This window comes from Emydura macquarii, unplaced genomic scaffold, assembly GCF_026122565.2.
Source record: "Emydura macquarii macquarii isolate MOO-44397 ecotype Brisbane River unplaced genomic scaffold, CSIRO-AGI_Emac_v2 contig_2473, whole genome shotgun sequence".
In the NCBI taxonomy this organism is placed as follows: domain Eukaryota; kingdom Metazoa; phylum Chordata; order Testudines; family Chelidae; genus Emydura; species Emydura macquarii.
This window is the reverse complement of record NW_027132610.1, coordinates 40804286-40824400: the sequence shown is the minus strand read 5'-3', so window position 1 is coordinate 40824400 and position 20115 is coordinate 40804286. Positions and strand designations below refer to the sequence as shown.

Sequence of the window (20115 nt, the reverse complement as noted above, 5' to 3'; positions counted from 1 at the left end):
TGATTACCCATACACTTAAACACACGTGAACATTTCCCCCTTGTCCCTGAAAGCTTCCTTTCAACTGGTTTCCCTAATGCTAGTGATCTCGTCCCTCTTCCCCTCTCAGACTCCTAATGAGTCCTCAACAGGCTCTCTTGCCTCAACAGTACCCCTCCTTGGGGTCAGTTTACTACAAAAACAAATAAGCTATAGCCAAGTCCTCAAACACCCCCAGTTCATATAGTCCTTAAAGTCCCACAACCTCCAGTCCATTGATGTAGCAGCACAAGTCATACTTCAGCGTCTTCCACCATGCTCAGGTTCTTTAGTCCTCTCCTGTCCTTCTGCCAGGACACTCAACCCAACCCTTCCAGCTTCAATGTAACCCCACCCTTCCCATCAGGAACCCCCCCCCCCACACCCCCAGTTTCTCTGCTAGAAACATCCATCACACCCCCTGGTCCATTTATCTCAGCCAGCTTTTCCGCATGGAGACACCTGATAAGCCCCTCCATAGCTCTCTTGCTTGCTCCGCTACCTTCTCCGGCCTGGCTCTCTGGCTTGGAAGTCAGCAGGCAACTCCATTTGCTCCCTTCCTGCCTTCAGTCCTTTCCAGAGTTCCGGTTCTGGCTCTCCAGCTTGGGGTGCCCAGCTGGCAAACCCCTCTCCTGCCTTCAGTCTTCCCCCATGAATCTCCTACGGCTTGCTTTAGAGACCTCTTCCCCTTCTGATTCTTCCTGGTCTTTTATACCCCTTGTCCTACCTCACCCTCTTAACTGACCAAACTGGGAGCACCTGTCCTGGCATAGGGAAGCTGGACCTGCTTCATTTAAAGGAGCCAGCCAACATGCGACAACACACAAGTGCATTGTGAAACCAGGAGCTTTATGTATGTTTGTTTCTTTTCATTTACCAGATTAATTCAGAACAAAGACAGTTATAACCTGTAATTTAACTATTCACTTTTTAAAGAATAATTTACTTTTCCATCCAGTTGTATCAATAATTTCCACATACCCAGCTTTGTAACTAGAATGCACATACTATTCCACCTACTCATAATTCATCTTTTGGCACAAGAGAAGACAATAACAACCTGTTCTCCTTGAATGTTTTTGTTGTTGCACATATTATTGAAACCTGAAATGCAGGTCTCCCTAAATTCCAATTTTATTCCATGACATTACTATCTATCATCATCAAAATGCAGACTGTGACAAAGCTCTTTCTCTACCTCGGTGGATCCAGCGCTTCATTCTAGTGGTAGGTCAGGGAACTGCTTCACCCCTTAGTGTTCATCCACCCTCTAGTTGTGGGTGAGGGTAATACAGCCTCTCTCAGATAGGACTCGGACCCAGCAGCGAGCAGCTATCTCTGGTTCTCAGAGGCCCTTGCCTCTTCGCTGGGGCTCTTGCCCCTCCAGTGAATGGCTGGTAGGAGATGGGGGCGGGCGGTCCCACCCTCGACTCCGGGCCCCAACCCAAGTAGCAGCCTCACGCTGTGGCTTCAGGAAAGCTTCCCTGGGTTACTTCCCCATTCCCCTTGACTTAATGTCCTTACCCTGCTCGGACACGGGCCCTTCCTGGCCTCCTTGCCAGGGGAGGCTCTTGACCTCTGACAGCCCCACTGGGCATGGTAGTGCCCAAACCAAATGTTCAGTTCAATCTTTCCTTTCTGGAACAGTCTTTTCCCTCAGGCCTCCAGGCCTGGGAAGGTACTTCGCCCTCTTCAGGCAGGGTTTTTCCCTCCCCCAGTCTTGGTAACTGAAGGGCTCTCTTCTGCCAGTGTTCTGCTCCTTCTCTTAAACTCTCCTGGTTTCTGACAGTGTCTTGCCTGCTCACACGCTCTGGTAGCTCGCCTCACTCTCACAACTCCAGCCAAACCCTTTCTCTGGAGGGGAGGCTTTTAACAAGTCCTGGGCAGGGTCTTGATTGGCTCCAGGTGTGTTAATTATCCTGGAGTAACCCCTGCTCAGCTACCAAAGGAAAATGGACTTGCTGAGCCTGGAGCTGATATATTGGCCATCTAGCACTCTCTGGTAGCCATCTAATCTGACCCTGTCACAAGACATGACCTGGATGACATCTGAACAAAAAAAACCTTCATTTTTTTCACAAAAAAAAAGTGTGTTAAGTTGCAACCACAATTACTGTATCACATCAGAAAATGCTCATTATCCAGTGGTCTGCACTTGATGACTGGAAAGACACATCTTCTGAATTTCAATGTTGTATCTCTCATGGGCTCTTAGACATCCCGCTCTGGATGACTCACTTAACAGGACCAAAACTGAGTTCATAACCTTTCCTCTTAAACTTTCCTCACGGCCTCTGTTCTCCTGTATAGTTGATAGCACCACCATCCTCTGTCAGTAAGCCCATAGGCTAGGGAATCATCTTTGATTCCTCTCTCCTTCTCTGCTCACATCTGAAACATGATCAAATGCTGTTGCAGACCGCATATATGTGGTGGTGCTACACTTTGCACCACTGGCAGGATCAACCCCAATGATTGCAGAGACCCTCAAACTACAACTGGCTGAATTCTCTATGATATGGGCTGAGTAAATGAGTACAGTACGTTATATCTGACTATATTTTTGCATAAAGCACTGCAGGAAGTTTAATACCATACCACAAACATAACTTTCTTTTACATGAATTATGTACAGTTTTGAGCAATAATTCATTTGAAGACAAGCACATCTTTTTGGATGGTGCTCATTATTACATGCTAGGAAGAAGCATATAGAGGAGTTTCCCATATATGCTTAGAGTCTGACTATTTGAGCTCTGTGTGAGTGGTGTCTGGGGAGATGAAGTTCACCTCCATACACGAAAGGCCAGAGGGCCAGGCTGTTATAAAGTCCCTCCACACTTGTTACACAGGGTCCACATACATGTGGATGTGTGGTCCCCCCTCTCACCCATGCCAGGAGGCTCCCAAGGTGACCTTCTGCATTGGCCCAAAGCAGGCCCATGTTGCGATGCAGATGGCCAACCTACCAAGCAAACATGACGGTGGGATTTAAGTAACGTGGAGAGGGCCTTGTGACAGTGCAGACTTTGACTTTACATATGTAGACCTGGACTACCACACCAGCACTGAATTTGGTCCTTGGTGGCTATTTGGATATTTTTTTTAAATCTAAAATAGTAGGTTTTGAATTCTGACTAAATTGAACATGACAAATATTTTATACATCTCCATCCAACTGTGTATCTTGCAAATGTATTACAGCCATATTGTTTCTAAATATGTATTTTGGAAGAACACATACAGAAAACTCATTTGGGCCTGGATCCTCTATGCACTGTGAATGGTCACAGTGAAATCAAGGGATTATTCATAGTGCATATTGACATATGTGTAAGTCTTTGCAGGATTTGGGCCTTATATTACACATAAGCAATTTATCAAATGATTTGCACTCAAAATACACAAACAAATTATTTATTTTCAAGATAATAGTATATTTTGTAAAAGCGAAACAACGGAACAACGTTTTAGCTTAGTTACAGAAATTCAGGCAAATATTCCTAAGCACATGACCTGGTATAATTTCCTCCTATGTCCATAATAATATGTGAGAGTATCTACATGAACATCTGGAATAAAAAGTAATGCCATCATGACTTTTAAAAATGTAAAATTGGTGAGAATTCCTTTGATTCATTCTTGTGTGTTTCAAGACAACTTTTGTACAATGTACTGTAAAAGTATTACTGCCTAAAAATTACCATTGTAGTCAATGATATATTGTTAGTTGTAATATAAATGTTGAAAAGGTACAATAAACCAGTATCATACACTGTGTAATTCAGTTGCTTTGGTGTATTCATCAGGGAGATCAAACATAGAGGGTTTTGTTTTTGTTTTCAGTCTTTGAGGCACACTGAGTGTGGAGGAAAAGAGGAATGAAGGAGCCTTCATTGTTAAGGAACAAAGTTGGACAGAAGTTCTTTTCAAAAACAAAAACAGAAAAAACTCAGAGATGGATAAAGGGGCAGAACCAAGATGATTTAATGCCTCTTTGCAACTTTCCATACAGTATGTAACCAGATGTCCACATTTTTGGGTAAAATATTCCACAATTCCACAAAGCAGTGGGTTTCCGCACAACAATGAGCAATAAAAGATGTATACTTACTACAAGATTGTATTCTTGAAATCCCATTACCGGCTCCATGTAAACTGGAATCAAAGCTTTGACTATTCCTCACCGAGACTGGAGAGCTAGCATTGTTATTAATGGTGGGAGTACTTGGCATCCGAGCTAGGTTAGGCATACTTCTTCTGAGTTTATCTGAAGCAAAACAAACCGTTTCCATAGTCATGTCAAGATTTCCATCACAAGCATCTGACTGACTTCTGCGGACAGTTAAAATTAGAGCAAAATTATTTCAACAATAAGAAATGTGTTGTCTCCATGGGAGAAAATATAAATTACATACTGATTGTTTACTGCTTGAACCTTTCTGACTAATATATTAACACAGCAAACTCAGATCAGCTTGAAGTGATTCTTGGATAAAGAATTTTAGGATTTACGGTCAAGTCCAAATCACAGCCATAGTGAATTTTAATTTGTCATAGTTCAGTCTCCTCTGATCACTTCACTTAAATACATATCCAAGTTAGCTCAAGTATGAGCACTACTAATCCTTGAAGCTGCTAACTGGAGACAAACAGTGACAATGGAGTTCTGTCTAAACACTTTTTTTAATAGTCACTAACAGCAATTGTAATATTATTGCCTTCATAACTACAGTACACAGAACTACGACAGGTGCTATAGTATCAACTATCAATTTACCAATTATGACAACTTCAAAAACAGGGGCCCTGCGTGGAGTCATATCAAACTCTGTGCTCTTCAGGGCCCAATTTGTTTAATGCCTCTCTTGGCCGCATTCCTACCTACTGGCCCCCTCCTGTCTTTTCCCTCCTTGAAAGGATAAGATAAGGACACCATTGATAAGCATCTCTCCAAAACAGGCTACTCAGGTTATCAAAGTTAACTCAAACTTAGGTTATCCACACATCTTACGTCTCAGAAAAGCAATGTTTGTCTAGACAATAGCTTAGCATCAACTATTGCTATGAATTCAGCACCCTTATTGAAGTATAAAATTATAATTTTTTTCTTTTAAAAATCAAAACTTAAGTAAAAGAGGCTGGACAGGGAAAAATTTAATGCAACTGAAGGTGCTAACTTGAGAGCCCTGGAAACTGAAGACCTCCATTTAGCCATAATACAGGCACAGTAAAGTTTTTCTACAATGCGTTGTTAGTGGACCTCAATCCTGACCCGAAAGAACTACCTCAAAGAATGTCTTCACTGCAGAGTTAATCCAGCCAATCAGCTATCTGGAAGCTGCCTATCAAGTCAGTGGCTAATCAGACTGGCGTTGGCAAAGTAACTGTCAGTGCTATGGTGATGGATGTTTTCAAAGCAATTATTGCTCTGATTCAACATGGGTGGGTGAAAATAGTTAATGGCCCCCCAAAAATAGCAGGATTTGAGCATAAGGGCTTCCTAATCTGTTCTTGAGCCACTGATGGTGCACATGAGCCCCTAGTCCAACCCCCTTGCCCCCAATGGTGCACACGAATATGTAAACTGGATATGTAATACTACTTGCTCATTATGCAGGCCTTGGTCAACCTAGAGGGAGGTCCATGGGTACAAACATGAAATGCATCTGCAGGATGCACGATGCCAAGGTATGCCAGAGATCTGGCATTTTCAAACTGGAGCTTTATCCCCACCCATTAAATTGGATATCACAATGAATCAGTCTATGCCCACTGTTATTCTGGGAAACTCAGTCTCTGCTGCCCAGGTTTATGAAGCCCTATCCAGATGTGAGAGCACTTGGCAAAAGAAGGTTTAGTTTACACACTGAGGGATTGCAGGATGGTGATGGAATGTGCATTTAGTTGACTGAAGGCAAGATGGCACTGCCTACAAAACCATTTGGATGCCATTGGGCATTATGCTATTCACATTACTGGGGTGTATTGTGCACTGCACAACATATGTGAGGATGTGGTCAGGGCTGGCTTAACACCTGCATTGGTTCACAGGCACAGTCGTTGGCAATTTCTCAAAAGTCGAGGATGCTCTCTTTCACAGATTTTATTTTATATGGGTTCTTTTGGTGACCGAGGAATCCAATCCTTGAGCCACAGATTCATTGGCAGATGTTGGAGGTGGTGTTGGGAGGCAGGGTTGCGCCACAATTGCAGCATGACAGTCCTTTCTTTTCTAACATTTTTCTGCAACTAGGGAAAGGCAATTCACCTCAAAAGTAGTTTTCCTTCTCTGACAAGCCTTTCCCAATTAGCCCTTTCTTGGGCTACCATCTCCCAGTGTGTGATGTCAATCTCTTGATGTTCGTCTTGAGGAGATCTTTAAAGTCTTTCTTTTGGCCTCCGCATTTCCCTTCTCCTTTGGTGAGTTGGGCGTACAGCAATTGTTTTGGTAGGTGTGCATGAGGCATATGCACACAGTGCCTGCTCCACCTCAGCTGGTGCTGTATAATCAGGGCCTCAACACTGAAGATCTTGGCCTCCGGGAGGACACGGACGTTGATGTGATGATCTTCCCACTTTATGTTGAGGATCTTCTGGAGAATGTACTGGTGCTGGCATTCCAGGTTTTTCAGGTGTTTTCTATACGTCACCAAGGTCTCGCAGCGGGTTGGAATTACCACTGCTTTTTATACTAAGAGTCTAGTGTATGTTCTGATGTCATGGTTGTTGAACACCCGGTGAGACAGTCTGCCAAAGGCAAGGCTGACACAGCGAATTCTGGGCTGAATCTCAATGTCTATGTTTGCCCTGTGTGAGAGATGGCTGCCAAGAGAGGCAAAGTGTTCTACATTTTCAATTCCTGTTGGTCAATGTAGATCTTCCTTGCTATGTCCAATGATTAACCGGGAGCAAGCTGGTGGAGCACTTTTGTTTTGCCGATGTTCAGAGTTATCCTTAGGATTTTGTAAGCTTCAGAGAAGCAGTTAAGGGCTGGTTGTAGGTCCTTCTTTGAGTGTGCAACTACAGCACAATCATCTCCATACTGGAATTCAGTTATGGTTGCTAATGTTACTTTAGATCTGGCATACAGGCGGGAGAGGTTGAAGAGGTTGCCGTCAGTCTGATATTGGATGCCAATGCCCTGTGGCAGACGATCTTGGATAACCATTTTCATAGCTGCTTGGAAAATGGAGATGAGAGTGGGTGCCCGTGATGTTGGCCTCCAGGGGAGCCATGCCAAGATAGCTTAAACTGGGCAAATGGAAAACAGTGGGGCAGGCAAAGCCCTAAATACTGGTGGTTTTTCTTCCATAAGATATACCAAGCCAGTAACGAACAGCTTCTGATCACCTCACTGGTTATTCAGAAGACAAAACAGTTTCCTTAAAACTATCCAACCCTTTTGCTAGCACCTAGATAGCCAAGTCAAATATGAGGCGGATTACTGAAAGTCTTTATCCATCATATGAAAAAAGTTCTACTAATCCCAAAGAATCAGACATATTACAGAACAGGTTAATGAATAGTTCAGATCTTACCCAAATACATGCTTAAAGCCAATGCTTATTAACTAAACTAATATTTATTTTTTTTAAAAGGAAAGAGTAATGGTTAAAAGGTCAGTATACATATACAGATGAAAATAAAACTCTTAGGTCAGTTTCAAAGTGGAGATGATAACTGAGTTGCAAAGTTCTTAAATTGCAAAGTCTCTGATATTACCCAAATAGCTTGGGGGTACTCAGTCCTCATTTAGAGCTTCTTTGTTAGAAATCCAGTCCAGAGAAATGAAGACTAAATAGTCAGGCACAGGGTTTGTTCAAATTCTACCATGAGATATAGCAGAGTGATTCTAGGTTGGTGCTGGGATCCCAATCTTGCGATCCAAACTTTCCCTGACAAACTTGGACAGATTTGAGATAAAAAGGATCAGTCCAATAGTTTTTTATAGATCCATGCAGGCTGACCAATATCTTCGTGACAGCAAGTACCTCCTTGAACAATTAATAGGTGATTACTTGTGGCTCTGAAGCATCATCTCTTATGTCCTGTGCACACCAACTAGTTACATCAGCTCAAGGTAATTGGCCATTTACAACCATTCACAGGTATTTACTACTTAAACTTCAAAGAGAAATAAAAACAATAGCATTGTTACATTCAAGTTCCATCTAAATGTTAATATGTTCCTTTTTAATTCTTAATCAATAGAACAGAAGTAGAGAGAAAAGCAGTTTATACTGTTAACCTCCAACAAGATATATGTAAACATAATCAAATAACTACCAACAATACTTGCATATCAAAGCTCTACTCTACTTGTAAGGAATGACCCTCACTAGCATTTGTATTTTCCTTTAATATGTCTTTAAAGGTCAGATTTGGGCCATGCAACTTTCAAAGTCACTTAGTTTTTTCTGACCCAGTGTCACAGTGCCAGTATACAGCCTTGCTCTATGCCAGTTCAGATGCAAAGGGCTTAGAGGGAGAGCCACTGCACAGGATGGAAGCAGTCATTTGGTCATGGAGGAGGCACAGTACAGGCAGCCAGAAAGTGCACCTCTGGTAACTGGAGCTGGGTCGAGGAGAACAATAGAAATAAGGGATGCCCTGTGTGCCCAGACCCTTAGTTTGGAGGAGGAAAGGGAAATGTGAGCACAAAAATCAGCAGACTATCAATTTACTCATGAGATCATCAATTTTATGTATTGCTGATCTGAGATTTCTTTATTGTTTCCCAAGTACTCACATACTGAATGTAATGTTCGGTATTATATCTCGGTGGCGGGATGGAGCAAACGGACAAAATGATTTCAAAATAGCTTATTTATTAAGTAAGATAGTGAAGAAGAGAAGTTACCGTAAACCTTCTGCAGTAGTACACCAGAAGTTCCAGCACAAGGCCCAATACGAGAAGTAAAATACAGGCACAATCAACCATAAGGGTAAAGAGTAGATTATGACACATAGGAGTGGGCATCTTTACCCCTGGGCAACCTCATCAAGGTTGCAGCAGTGCCACAGAATCTCTAGCACTATTGCCCACACCAGGAAAAGTATGAAGAGGCTACTATCCACATAAAAGGTAAGGAGTAACAATTTGCAGGTGGATATATGCATTTTATACCAGGGGAAAGTGCCCACAATCATTATTATTGTTGTTATTATCGCTGGCTGAGCAGCAGCAGCAACACTTAGTAAACAGTGAGGTGAACCATAAAGCACAGAAGAAACCCATCAAGAGGATACCCACGGCAATATACTCCTGGGGGCCCATTAAGCTAGGAGAGGTAGACCTATCTAAGCGGGAAGGAGGGTGCTTACTAATACAAGAACGAGGAGACCCATGTTTCGTTCTGATAAGCAAGTGGCGACCAGGGAACCATCCTGCCCGAGGCAGCCGCTAGCGCTTCCGCAGATCCATGGAGGAGGGGGCTACCAGGCCTTCTTATACCTTTTTTGCTATCACTGGGGTCGGTGACGTGTATCTCAATCCCTACAGGGATTGGGTCTTATCTTATGTTCCATTAGTCTATTGGCGGTTAATTAGGGACTTCTTGGAATAAGGTGACGTTAGTTGTTTACTTCAGAAGAATTTAATCATAATGCTGATACTGCTTAATTTATTGCTAAAACGGTGATTATTCCGCTGACCGAGCATCAGCAGGTTTATATTTTCATCTCAGAATCTTCCAGGCCCCATGGCACTTCCTCTTTTGGGCTAAGGCTTGTCAGAGGACAGTGTCTGGGTCCTGCTCCTGAGAGGCCTAACTCTTGTTATACTTGCTATAAAAGCTTAGCATTGCCCTTAGGGCCTTGCTCTTGTCAAGCTAAGCTGATTTCACGTTACAAAGTCTTGTGCACCCTAACACTGAGGGACTGAACAGCAAAATAGTATATTAAAAGTCAACAACACAGGCAGTTCAGCTGCCACAAATCAAAGAAAGTAAAACAAGAAAATGCAAACAAAACCCAAAGTGCAATGAATACAAAACAAATAAAAATAAAAATAAAGCCAAGAACATCAACGTCCCATGTAACTGAATTGCATATCATTGGTGTAATTGTTCTTTGTCCCCTGTGGATACCCAAGGATGGAGTGCTTTGGATATATCTGCCCATGTCCACTTCCACTCATGGACTGCATTAACTGGTTCATCCAGAATTGTCCAGTGGCTGTAGCACATGATAGTCAGGAGGGAGGCCATTAGAGCAGGCTGGACTAGGACATAGGCAGGGTCCTAGCTGCTATGTTCTGCTGCCAGCAGGCAATCATGCCCATCATCCAGTCAAAAAATTTGCTCTGCTGCTGGTGTTCCTGCGCCCTTATTATCCAGTCGTGTTCAGAGAAATCCACTGCCATCTTCTGCTCCATCTCCAGCATGGCCAGTGCTGCAGCCTGGTTCTCCTGGCCTTACTCCAGTATCTCCCTTTACAATTGCAAGAGCTGGAAAAAACTTGCTACATCATCTTCAGCAGGTCATCCCTGATCCACTTTCTTATCCCCCCTGAGGTTCTGACCATCAGTGACCTCCCAGGCACATTCTTGGTGAGTTGCCAGACTATGGGTTCTGGTCTTTAGTCTTCCACTACCTGCTCTTGAGGGATTGATTTTCTCCATGCATTGAGGTCCTGTCTGGTGAATTCTCTGGTTTGCCAACTTCTTGGAAATCACCTCATAGAAACTCTACGTTTCAGGTATATCTCGCCAAATGATGGTTCTTATTGACCTCTTAGCACAAGCCCTTGTTGTCAGCCTCTGGCCAGCTGGCAGCGCACTAGTAGGATGATTTCCTGGATGCCATCCCTTGGTCAAATACTGTGAGATTGCAGTAGAAAAGTTGCCAGCACAGCAGGAGGTATATAATGTGATGGTTCTCAGGGTACCCAGGACTCCCCCTGCCTCCAGCAAGAGAGAGATTTACTTGTGCTTAACTGACACCTCCAGGCTGTTAGCCACCCAAACAATCTCCTCTGAGCTATGCCAGCCCTTATTTTGCCTTGCAATTTAACAATAGGTGTACCACAGGCCCCAAGTCCCTTCAAAACATTCCCCTGTAGTGTCCAGCACCTCCTCCACTCACAGAAATAACAAGTCTGCTGTCCCCCAAGGGAACAGTGTATGATTCAGCTCAGGATCAGATCCTTGTTTAACACCACAGCACTGAGATATAATTATAGTGAAAACAACAAGTTTATTGTCAAAGATCAAGAGCTGAGGGAGAATGAGTATGGATAATGGAAACAACAGGTTACTAGGGGTCTCTAGAGACTAAACTTAACAAGCTATCCTGCAGTCTAAATAAGGTCAGATCACCCCTAATGCCCTTTACAGTGTTTTCAAGAATGTAGCCATATGGCCCGCTAACTTCCTGAGTGCAAGATAACAGGGTGCTTTCCTTATCTCCCAGTTACCCCCCCTTTGAAGTGCATCCCGCAGGTAAGGCTCTTTTCCCCTGATGTTCTGCTCTTTCTGTTAAATCTCATAACCCTTTATCTGCATTTGGCTCAGACTGGTGACTATGAACGAGACAATACTCAATTTACGTTTCAACAGACAGATGGAGGAACATTTCTGGTCTGGCAGGAAACCACTTTTTTACCTCTGCTGGGATCTAATGCCTTGATTCAAACTATAAGAACATATTTCCAGTGTATATGTATATAACTTTTTACACAGTATCTGTACATGCATTGCACAGTTATATCAATGATTAGCATGATCCTTGCTGTCATTTAAGATCTTACATGGTACTCTGGTGAACCAGAATGTACATACCAGGATCAAAATATTCTTGCAACCCGCTTTACCAGTTGACATTGACAAGTTCTTAGGATCACACCCCTCCATGCCCTCTTCCCATGAACCACCATTCTCAACAGCACTTCAGAGGCAACTGGGATACATTTCCTTTTCTTCTCTTTCACAGAGTCTAGGGCTACAGCTACACTGACAGCAGCAAAGTCGCTGCCATCAGATCGATTTCTCTGGATTGACTGAGCAATCAGTGACGACCCGCTCAGTCAACTCAGAAATCAACATACTAAGACCACCTTCAAAAGTGGCACAGTGCAATGAAGACGCCGCGCAGAACAGAAGCAGAGAAGTCGACGGGAGTTACGCAAGTTTTTTGTGTAGCTTGCGTAACTCCCATCGACTGCCGCCGAATCTCGGAGATAAGTGTAGACAGGGTCTAGGACAATTGTATGCTTTCACTACTCTCTTTATACTGAGCTAATGTGTGGAGGGAGTCCAAGTGTACCCAATATGCTGCTGAGTGTACCAGCAAGAGGTCATAATTCAAAGAAAAATGAATAGTTCCAAATAAGTCAAGGCTCCTGCCATGCCCTCACCAAATTTTATATAAGAATGTTAAAGTTGCTCCTGATTTACCTTTTCTGAAAGGAAAATGCAGCTTTTAAAGGGACCTGAAATATTTGTTTCATTCTTATGAAGGTGGCAACTAAGCTAAGGAGGGTTTAGAAGCAACTAGAAAACCGGAGGTGAAATACATATTGAAATAAACAAAATGCGCTAACTGCTGTTGGATGAAGGATGCACTTTATTATTATTTTCTCTTATCTTTCTATAACAAATGATTTACTGGGTTGAATTTTTTTCAAAGGGAAAATTATTTACTTTTTAAAAATATCCAGGTATTATGGTGATGATCATCTTAAAAATTCTTATAAAATAAATGGATGCATTTCAAATGTTTGATTCTAAAGTTTATCTAGAGGTTTGATCTAGAAATTTGGCCAAAATCTCAGAAGATCAATTTCTTTCACGTCCTGAGTTTTCCTGCTTGGACACACCATGGAAAGAAGTCTTTTTCGCAGAACTTAAATGCTGTCACTTCCAGTCTCAGAAGAAAATAAGATGTGATGAATGGCATGAAAATTAAAACATTCCAAAAAAAGAAGGAGACCACTTTTGTGTCACAACAAAGTGATTTTTGTGTATTGGACAATATGAAATAGACACCAGTTTGCTCCTTTTAAAAGCGTGATTATTCAAATGCTTATTACAGTACATAAGAGCAACCAAATTTAAAAGATTCTTGTCATTAATGAGAAAGTTTGCAACTCCTGAAGTTGTTAAATAAACCTATTTACAAACAGCTTTCATTGCTCAGTTTAAAAAGGCTTCACAAAATGAAGATTTAGAGAAGGTACACAGATTAAATGGCTATTCACCTGAAAATCAAGGGAACTGCACACAAATTCTGTCCACCCCCTACCTACATGTGAAAAGCTTTGTTACATTACAAGACAAACAGTAAACAAACAGTAAACAGTAAATACCTGCTTAGCAGAAATTACTGCAGTAATTAAAACAGAAGTTGAGAAGTATTCCTTTACCACCCTCCCCTGGTCTCCCAACTCCTAGATCTTTAAATGATATATTTGCCTATCAAAATGTATTAATTATAGAGAGGAAGGGGCAAGTTCCACTGAAAAACAAAAATACCTCAAGAACGTCACATTAAACTCCACTGATTTGAAACATATTTCTACCTGTGAATGTTTTGCCATAAAGGGAAGCATTTTTTCCTAAAATATGTGGGTTTACTCTGAAAGTTTGTTCCAGAGATCACAATAGATTCTCTAGCTCCCCAGCTGTCTGAATCCACCCTATGTGATCAGGCCACTCGTGGGGATGGGTTCTCACATTAAGCAGAACTCTAATTCAATTTTCCAGAGGTACAACCCTTCCACAGAGTTGAAGATTTATGTTTGCACACAGAGAATCCTCATGTTTGTATATGAAGGCAGCAGGTAGTAAAGGCAGAGGTTCCTGTGTTTCTTTTTGTGCTGTTGGCAAAAATTCCAACACTAATTTATTGATTTTTGCAAAATATTTTTGATATCTTCATTAGATTATTTGGCAAGCCTGTGCGCAAAGTACAGATCTAAAGTTAGGCCAGGTATGTCAGTCTGGATGGTATATTCTTTTTCAAAAAATCCCATCTTCATGTAGGGCAGCAGCATCACCACCAGTCTTCTCCTAGCAAAGGCTAAAGATCACAATCAAGTGGAAGATTCAGCCAACTACTGGTGAAACACTGGATTGGAAGCTAAATGCCATCAATTACCCCACTCTTCTCTTGCTGAATGTCAAACTGAATATAATGCTGGCAGTTGATTTACTGCCCTCCTCATGCAGTGGGCAAGGACTTCCAAGCCACAACAGCATGTTCAGCCCCCAAACTGAAAGTACCAGTTCGGGAGCTGAACATGGGGGGATTTGATAGCAGCCTTTAGCTACCTGAAAGGGGGTTCCAGGGAGCTAGGCTGTTCTCAGTGGTAGTAGATGACAGAACTAGGAGCAATGGTCTCAAGTTGCAACGGGGGAGGTCTAGGTTGGATATTAGGAAAATCTTTTTCACTAGGAGGATGGTGAAGAACTGGAATGGGTTATCCAAGGAGGTGGTGGAATCTCCATCCTTAAAGGTTTTTAAGGTGCAACTTGACAAAGCCCTGGCTGAGTGATTTAGTTGGGGTTGGTCCTGCTTTGAGCAGGGGGTTGGACTAGATGACCTCCTGAGGTCCCTTCCAACTCTAATCTTCTATGATTCTATCAAATTACAGGTAATTCTCAAGAAATGCAGTCTTAATGCAGTTCCAAGTTCTGCAGAGACCACTGCAGTACTCCTTTGCTAGTCAACTTAGCTGCTAGCCATGTGAATCAGTAGTCAGACTATTGATGTCATATGCAAGAGCACCAACCGATCTGCATTGGGCAAGGGAAGGGAAGGCAACATCACTGACTGGCTGCAACTGGGCACACTGCTTATTCAGTTTTGATAAATTATGGACTCCACTGGATCTGCCACATTCCAAAGTGCCAGGCAATTGGTTTACCAGCTCCTTCCTCCCTTCCATCGCATTCTCTCAACGTTCCTGGCATCCAATAACAGCACCAACATGGCACACACTGTAATTGATACTCGTTTGACCCAGACACGCATTTATTTGGCCCACTACTTGAATTTCGAGGGCTTGGAGTTCTGGAAAGAGAATGAAATCATGGCCAGCATTTTGAGAAATGCTGACAGAAATCTGTGGCCACAACACTACCGCTCAGCTCTTATATACTGCTTTTCAGCTATACATTTCAAAGTACTTTACAAAGCAAGGCAAGTAACATTGTCCCTTACCTCTTAACAGAAAACTACCAAAAGGTAAGAGCCTCTCAGTACAGACATCTACTCAATTTATCTGGCCCATAATTCCCTAAGAGTCATATGCTGGAGGATATACCAGCTGAGGCAGGAGGTAGAAGTCCACACTACACAGGCTGCAACAGATCTATGGACCTATGAGACATTAAAGCATTTTACAGATTGATTGAAGCTATTATCTGCAGAATGACACCTGGTAGATCATGCATCATGTCAACACTCCTGGACAGGAAGGTCACTCAGGTGGTTGGGCTGGCATCTGCCAAGTGACTTATCACTTATTATCTGGAGGGCATAGAGGAGACTTTGCCATTGTGTCTCAGGAATAAGTTTATGAGGTGTCCTTAACCTTGGCATGGAACATGAAACAGACATTGCCAAGGGATTTGGGGAGCCTTCAAATTCAATGTGCATAGCACTACATTATATGCTCATTCATCACTGATTCCATATACTCTTCCTCTCCATGTCTAAATCACCCTTTTCTGTTAGCCTTTCAATGCTGACTCCTAACTCCTGCAACTCCTTAACTGTCAGAAATAATAAAATTGAAATTTACATGATGTGTATGTTGCATAAACAAGCAACCACATTACTTAATAGTGTTGTAGCCTCATCCTTCCCTTACATTCTCCCCAGGTATCTGTTATCCTTCCTGTGCCAGGTCCAACTTAAACTTAAAGTGCTTTTGGCAGAAACCTGTCATGTACTATATGTCAGGAAAGTAATATGCATACATGTGGCATTCTATAAATAACTGTTTTGGACACAAATCTGTTTTCTTGCCCAAGGGAGGGAAATAATCTGGGATGCTACAAATAAGATCCTGATTGGAAACCGGAGACTGATTATCTTGAAGCGTGGTGGAAATGGATGCAACAGCACCATGATAATGATGGAAAGAAATGGGAGAAGGAATAACAGGGAGTTTCAAAACTTCATACCACAGCACCAGGAAAGTCTCTTTCAGAGATTCTGGAGGACATCAGCCATAAGCATGGTACAAAAACAGCAGTGGCTGCTGGCAGTTTGGGAATAATGCACATTACTTACCTGTCCTTTTTCAACTCTCCACGGCATGCCTGAAACTCATAGAGTGGAGAGCAGAGTGCTGAACGGAGGGATCTTATGATAACACCACTCAATTCAGAACGACAGCAATAATAGCGTACCTCATTACAGGCAGCATCAGAAGATAAGGAAAGAGAATAACAGAACTAGAGGAGGAAATCGAAACAAGGGAAAACTTAAAAATCTCTGCCAGCCCCTTCACTTGTTCCTGTAGTTGCAGCATTTAAAAACTGTTTTAGACAACCACTTTCATGACCAGTTCAGAAATTAGTCTCTACATCAAGTTATTTAACAATAACCTACCTGAAATAATTCAAAGTCGCAATGATTTTAAAAGATTTAACATTTCTGTTCACAAAGATCACATACTGTATCACAATAATGCACTGACAGATTTCACTGTTGCAGTTCGGAGAATTTCACTGGTTTACTTAATCTGACCTTTAAAATGGCATTGGCAATTTTGTAAAGCAGAGAGAGACAAAGAGAAAAACACTAAACAGAAAGGCATGTAACCTACCTCCATTAATCCTATTTGGTTGCTGCTCTGGAGTTTGGGTTTGAGGAGAATAATACTGCTGCTGATAATTATTTGAAGGAAAATACTGCGAAGTGGGGCTTCTCCTGCACTCCCGAATACTGGAAAAAGTTTGAGAGTGTGGAATTCCTCTTTGGAATGGTGAACAGCGAGTAAGTCGGGGCTGTGGAGGTGGCAGATGATCAAATTCTTCTTCATCCTCAAGGCTATAGCGATCATATTCCTGATCACTGCACGTCCCTTTCTTTCCTGAATGCAGAGATATACTTGAGCTGTGTCTTGATACGGAAGCTGAAGTAGAGGCATAATCTTGTCTGAGACCTGTAAATTTTAGGAAAGTATTTGTTTTTTAACTGGATGATTACACTTATAATTAAACTGTACTTGGGACCAGAGCCTCAGCTGGTATAAATAGGTATAAAATAAATTTATAGGTATAAATTGAAGTTAATGGGGCTACCACTTTCCACTCACAGAAGCTCTGGTCCTTAATGTTCTAAATGGTTACCATCAAGCTTTTAAGATAGTGTAGTGACATTGTTAACAAGAAGAACAATGTTTCCTAAATCTGTAGCCAAATGAGTACTCCCAAGCAGTGGTTCTTGAATTTTTCTATACTATGACCCATGCCCGGGACCTCTTCACATTATGGGAACATTCCACAGATTTTGTGCATGATGGAGATGATTTAGTCTCCCCTTTACTCCCCTCACCATAAAAGCCCCAACACTGTGCTGCATTAACAGTAAGAGATTGTCAAACATCTAAATTCAAGTTTCTTCTAATGAGACAGAGGCACCAGCCTCCACTCAACACATACAGATCAAGTTTGAAGTTCTAAAAGATCCATTCCACTTATCCAAGCACAACAACAAATTCAAACCATTTCCTTGCAAGTGAAAAGTTCTTCTTTTCCTGCCATTCAAATAAGACATTTTTATTAAATTTATACTTGGCTGAGATCAAGCATGAAAAGTTTCAACTCAAATGATAAGTTTTCTTGAGAAAGTTGAACAACTGAAATCAATACAAAAAATAATGTAAAAAAAAAAAAAAAAAAGCCACATACTCTCTTCCTGCAGCCGGGCCATAATCTGAACATCAGTGAGGTCCTGTAATTTATATCCCATGGAGATGGAATCATCCTCCAGCTCAGAGGTACTCAGTTCACTGTCTATTGACGACTGGGGACTGAGAGGAGAACTTCTGGAAATGTAACCTATACAATAAAATATATTCTTTAGTCAATAAGTATGTACAGTATATTTTCATTCATAGCTACTATGTCACAAAGGCCATGCATTCCAAATATTTTTGTACAGATTGAAACGTTACGGAAATTCAGCACAAAAAGCTTTCTACTAACATTTTGCTAGTTAGTTTAGTGCTGAAAAGGTAAAGATTCAGTCCTGGAGCACAAATCCCTCTGTTTGTTCCCAAAGTAGGTACAGCACAGGCAATGAACAATTAACCCACCACGGTTTGATTGACTGGGCTAGCTTTTATCCCAAATCATTTCAAATGTTTGAGCCTTTCTTATTTAAAGTGTGGTTCTACTCTGAAAAGTAACTGTGTAAATATATCACCAGCTTACACAGATCAGCTCCCAATATGGATTCCAAATCATATTCACGTACTTACATTTTATTTTTTTAAATTATTTATAGTCACAGTAAAAGGCAATAACAATGGGGGCCCTGTTGTGCACTGAACAAACACATAGGACAACGCTCCCTTCCCCAAGACCTCACAACAGGAGAGGAAGCTGGATTCTATTCCTTCCTGTGTACCAACAGAACAGATAGCTAAATTCCAATCAGTTACAAGTGTTTGCAGGAAATGGGATTGCCTGGGTGGAACTGAGGATTTGACATGCACTTTTATTATTGATGATGAGGGGTGAGATGGTATGAACCCAGCTTTAAATCAGAGCCAAGATGAGTTTCCAAAGCTGAAAAGAAAAAAGCATAAACATTATTTTACCTGTAAACTGAGTACATTTGATACGGACACCACGGAGGCCAAACACAATACCATTTTGACTAACATTTTTCAGAGTACAACCACACTTTAAATTCCATGAAATTATACTATCAGTGTATATGCAACATAAGGAATGTTGAACAAAATTTGTCTTCACAGCAGTTATAAAGTTGTTCCATGTTAATATTTAGCATATTGAAACGTTTTCACATTTGAAGACTTAATGATAGGAATCTTTCTTACCAATTCACCAATTGAAATCGTGGTTTATTTTGTGAATCTCCTCAGTGAAGGGAGAAAGCCCACAAACTATCCATTTAAAAACAATTAAATCGATTTTTAAAGGGTATTTAAGAGCCTTTTCTGAAGGTATAGAAATGTTCTGTATGTATTTTTAAAATCCATATTAGAAAAAAAAACAGATATAAATATGCCCGTCAGACCTTCAGTACTGAATGAATTTTGTGACTCATTAGTGACTCTTGAATATTTACCTGTTTTACTGTTTGTGAGACAGTTATGAAACGGAATAGTTTCTCCTTGCTTTGGACTCAATCTTGCAAACACCAAAACACCTGTAAAGTTATGCATTGGCATGTCTGCAGCATTGAGGTCTCAGTTTGATTATTAATTATTATTATTTTGCTGTTAGGATGACTGAAAATTATCATCAATTTTTCCAAATTGCTAGCTGGCCTGCTTGAGTACTGAATCTGAATGATGATGTGACCAATCACCTTTACCTGCCCTATGTGGTCAAGAAGGTTAGCAGAAGTCATTTTGAATCATTTTCTCCAAAGAGAATGGCTGCATTTTGTCTGCTGCCTGAGCTAGTCAGAAAAAAACCAGCAGCACCAAATGGGACTAGTAGCACCTGCCAGCCTCTTTTCCTCCAAAGATGGAGGCAATACACCAGATACCTGAGGAGAAAAATCTGTATAAAAATTATGATTACATTAGCAAGTGATTGTCCTTTCCCCTCAGGAAGGCAACACTTGCTTAAGGGAAAAGAGGACTGTTTTAGGATAGTGCACCAGGTATCATGGTGGGTCATTCACAGGACTTCTGGATGGTTCTTCCATCACTAGTTTTGTATATAATTAGGCTATGGTGTGGCTGAGGTATACTCCATCCTTCTACGTGTAGTCTGGCTGGAGTTTGTCAGGGGGTTTATTACTCTCCTTGTAGTCACAGCTTACAGGTCATAATGAATTTTGTGGAGGAAAACTAGTTTATTTGCCACTGTGTAACAACAATAGTCAACCACCACCACTATGTTCTCAGCCTCAAACTAGCTTCCCTTGTTCCAGCTTCCCA

At 41.5% G+C, this 20115-nt stretch overlaps 1 protein-coding gene across 2 annotated transcripts in view; it reads right to left on the bottom strand.

Moving 5' to 3' along the window:
• Nucleotides 1–20115, bottom strand: part of SLAIN1 (SLAIN motif family member 1) — a 71642-nt gene that overhangs the window by 12115 nt on the left and 39412 nt on the right. For both annotated transcript variants that reach the window (XM_067563278.1, XM_067563279.1), the window contains 3 exons: nt 17885–18034; nt 16798–17136; nt 4133–4288 (listed from right to left, as the gene is read on the bottom strand). In XM_067563278.1, the coding sequence (XP_067419379.1) occupies nt 4133–4288; nt 16798–17136; nt 17885–18034 (645 nt within the window). The remainder of the gene's footprint in view (nt 1–4132; nt 4289–16797; nt 17137–17884; nt 18035–20115) is intronic.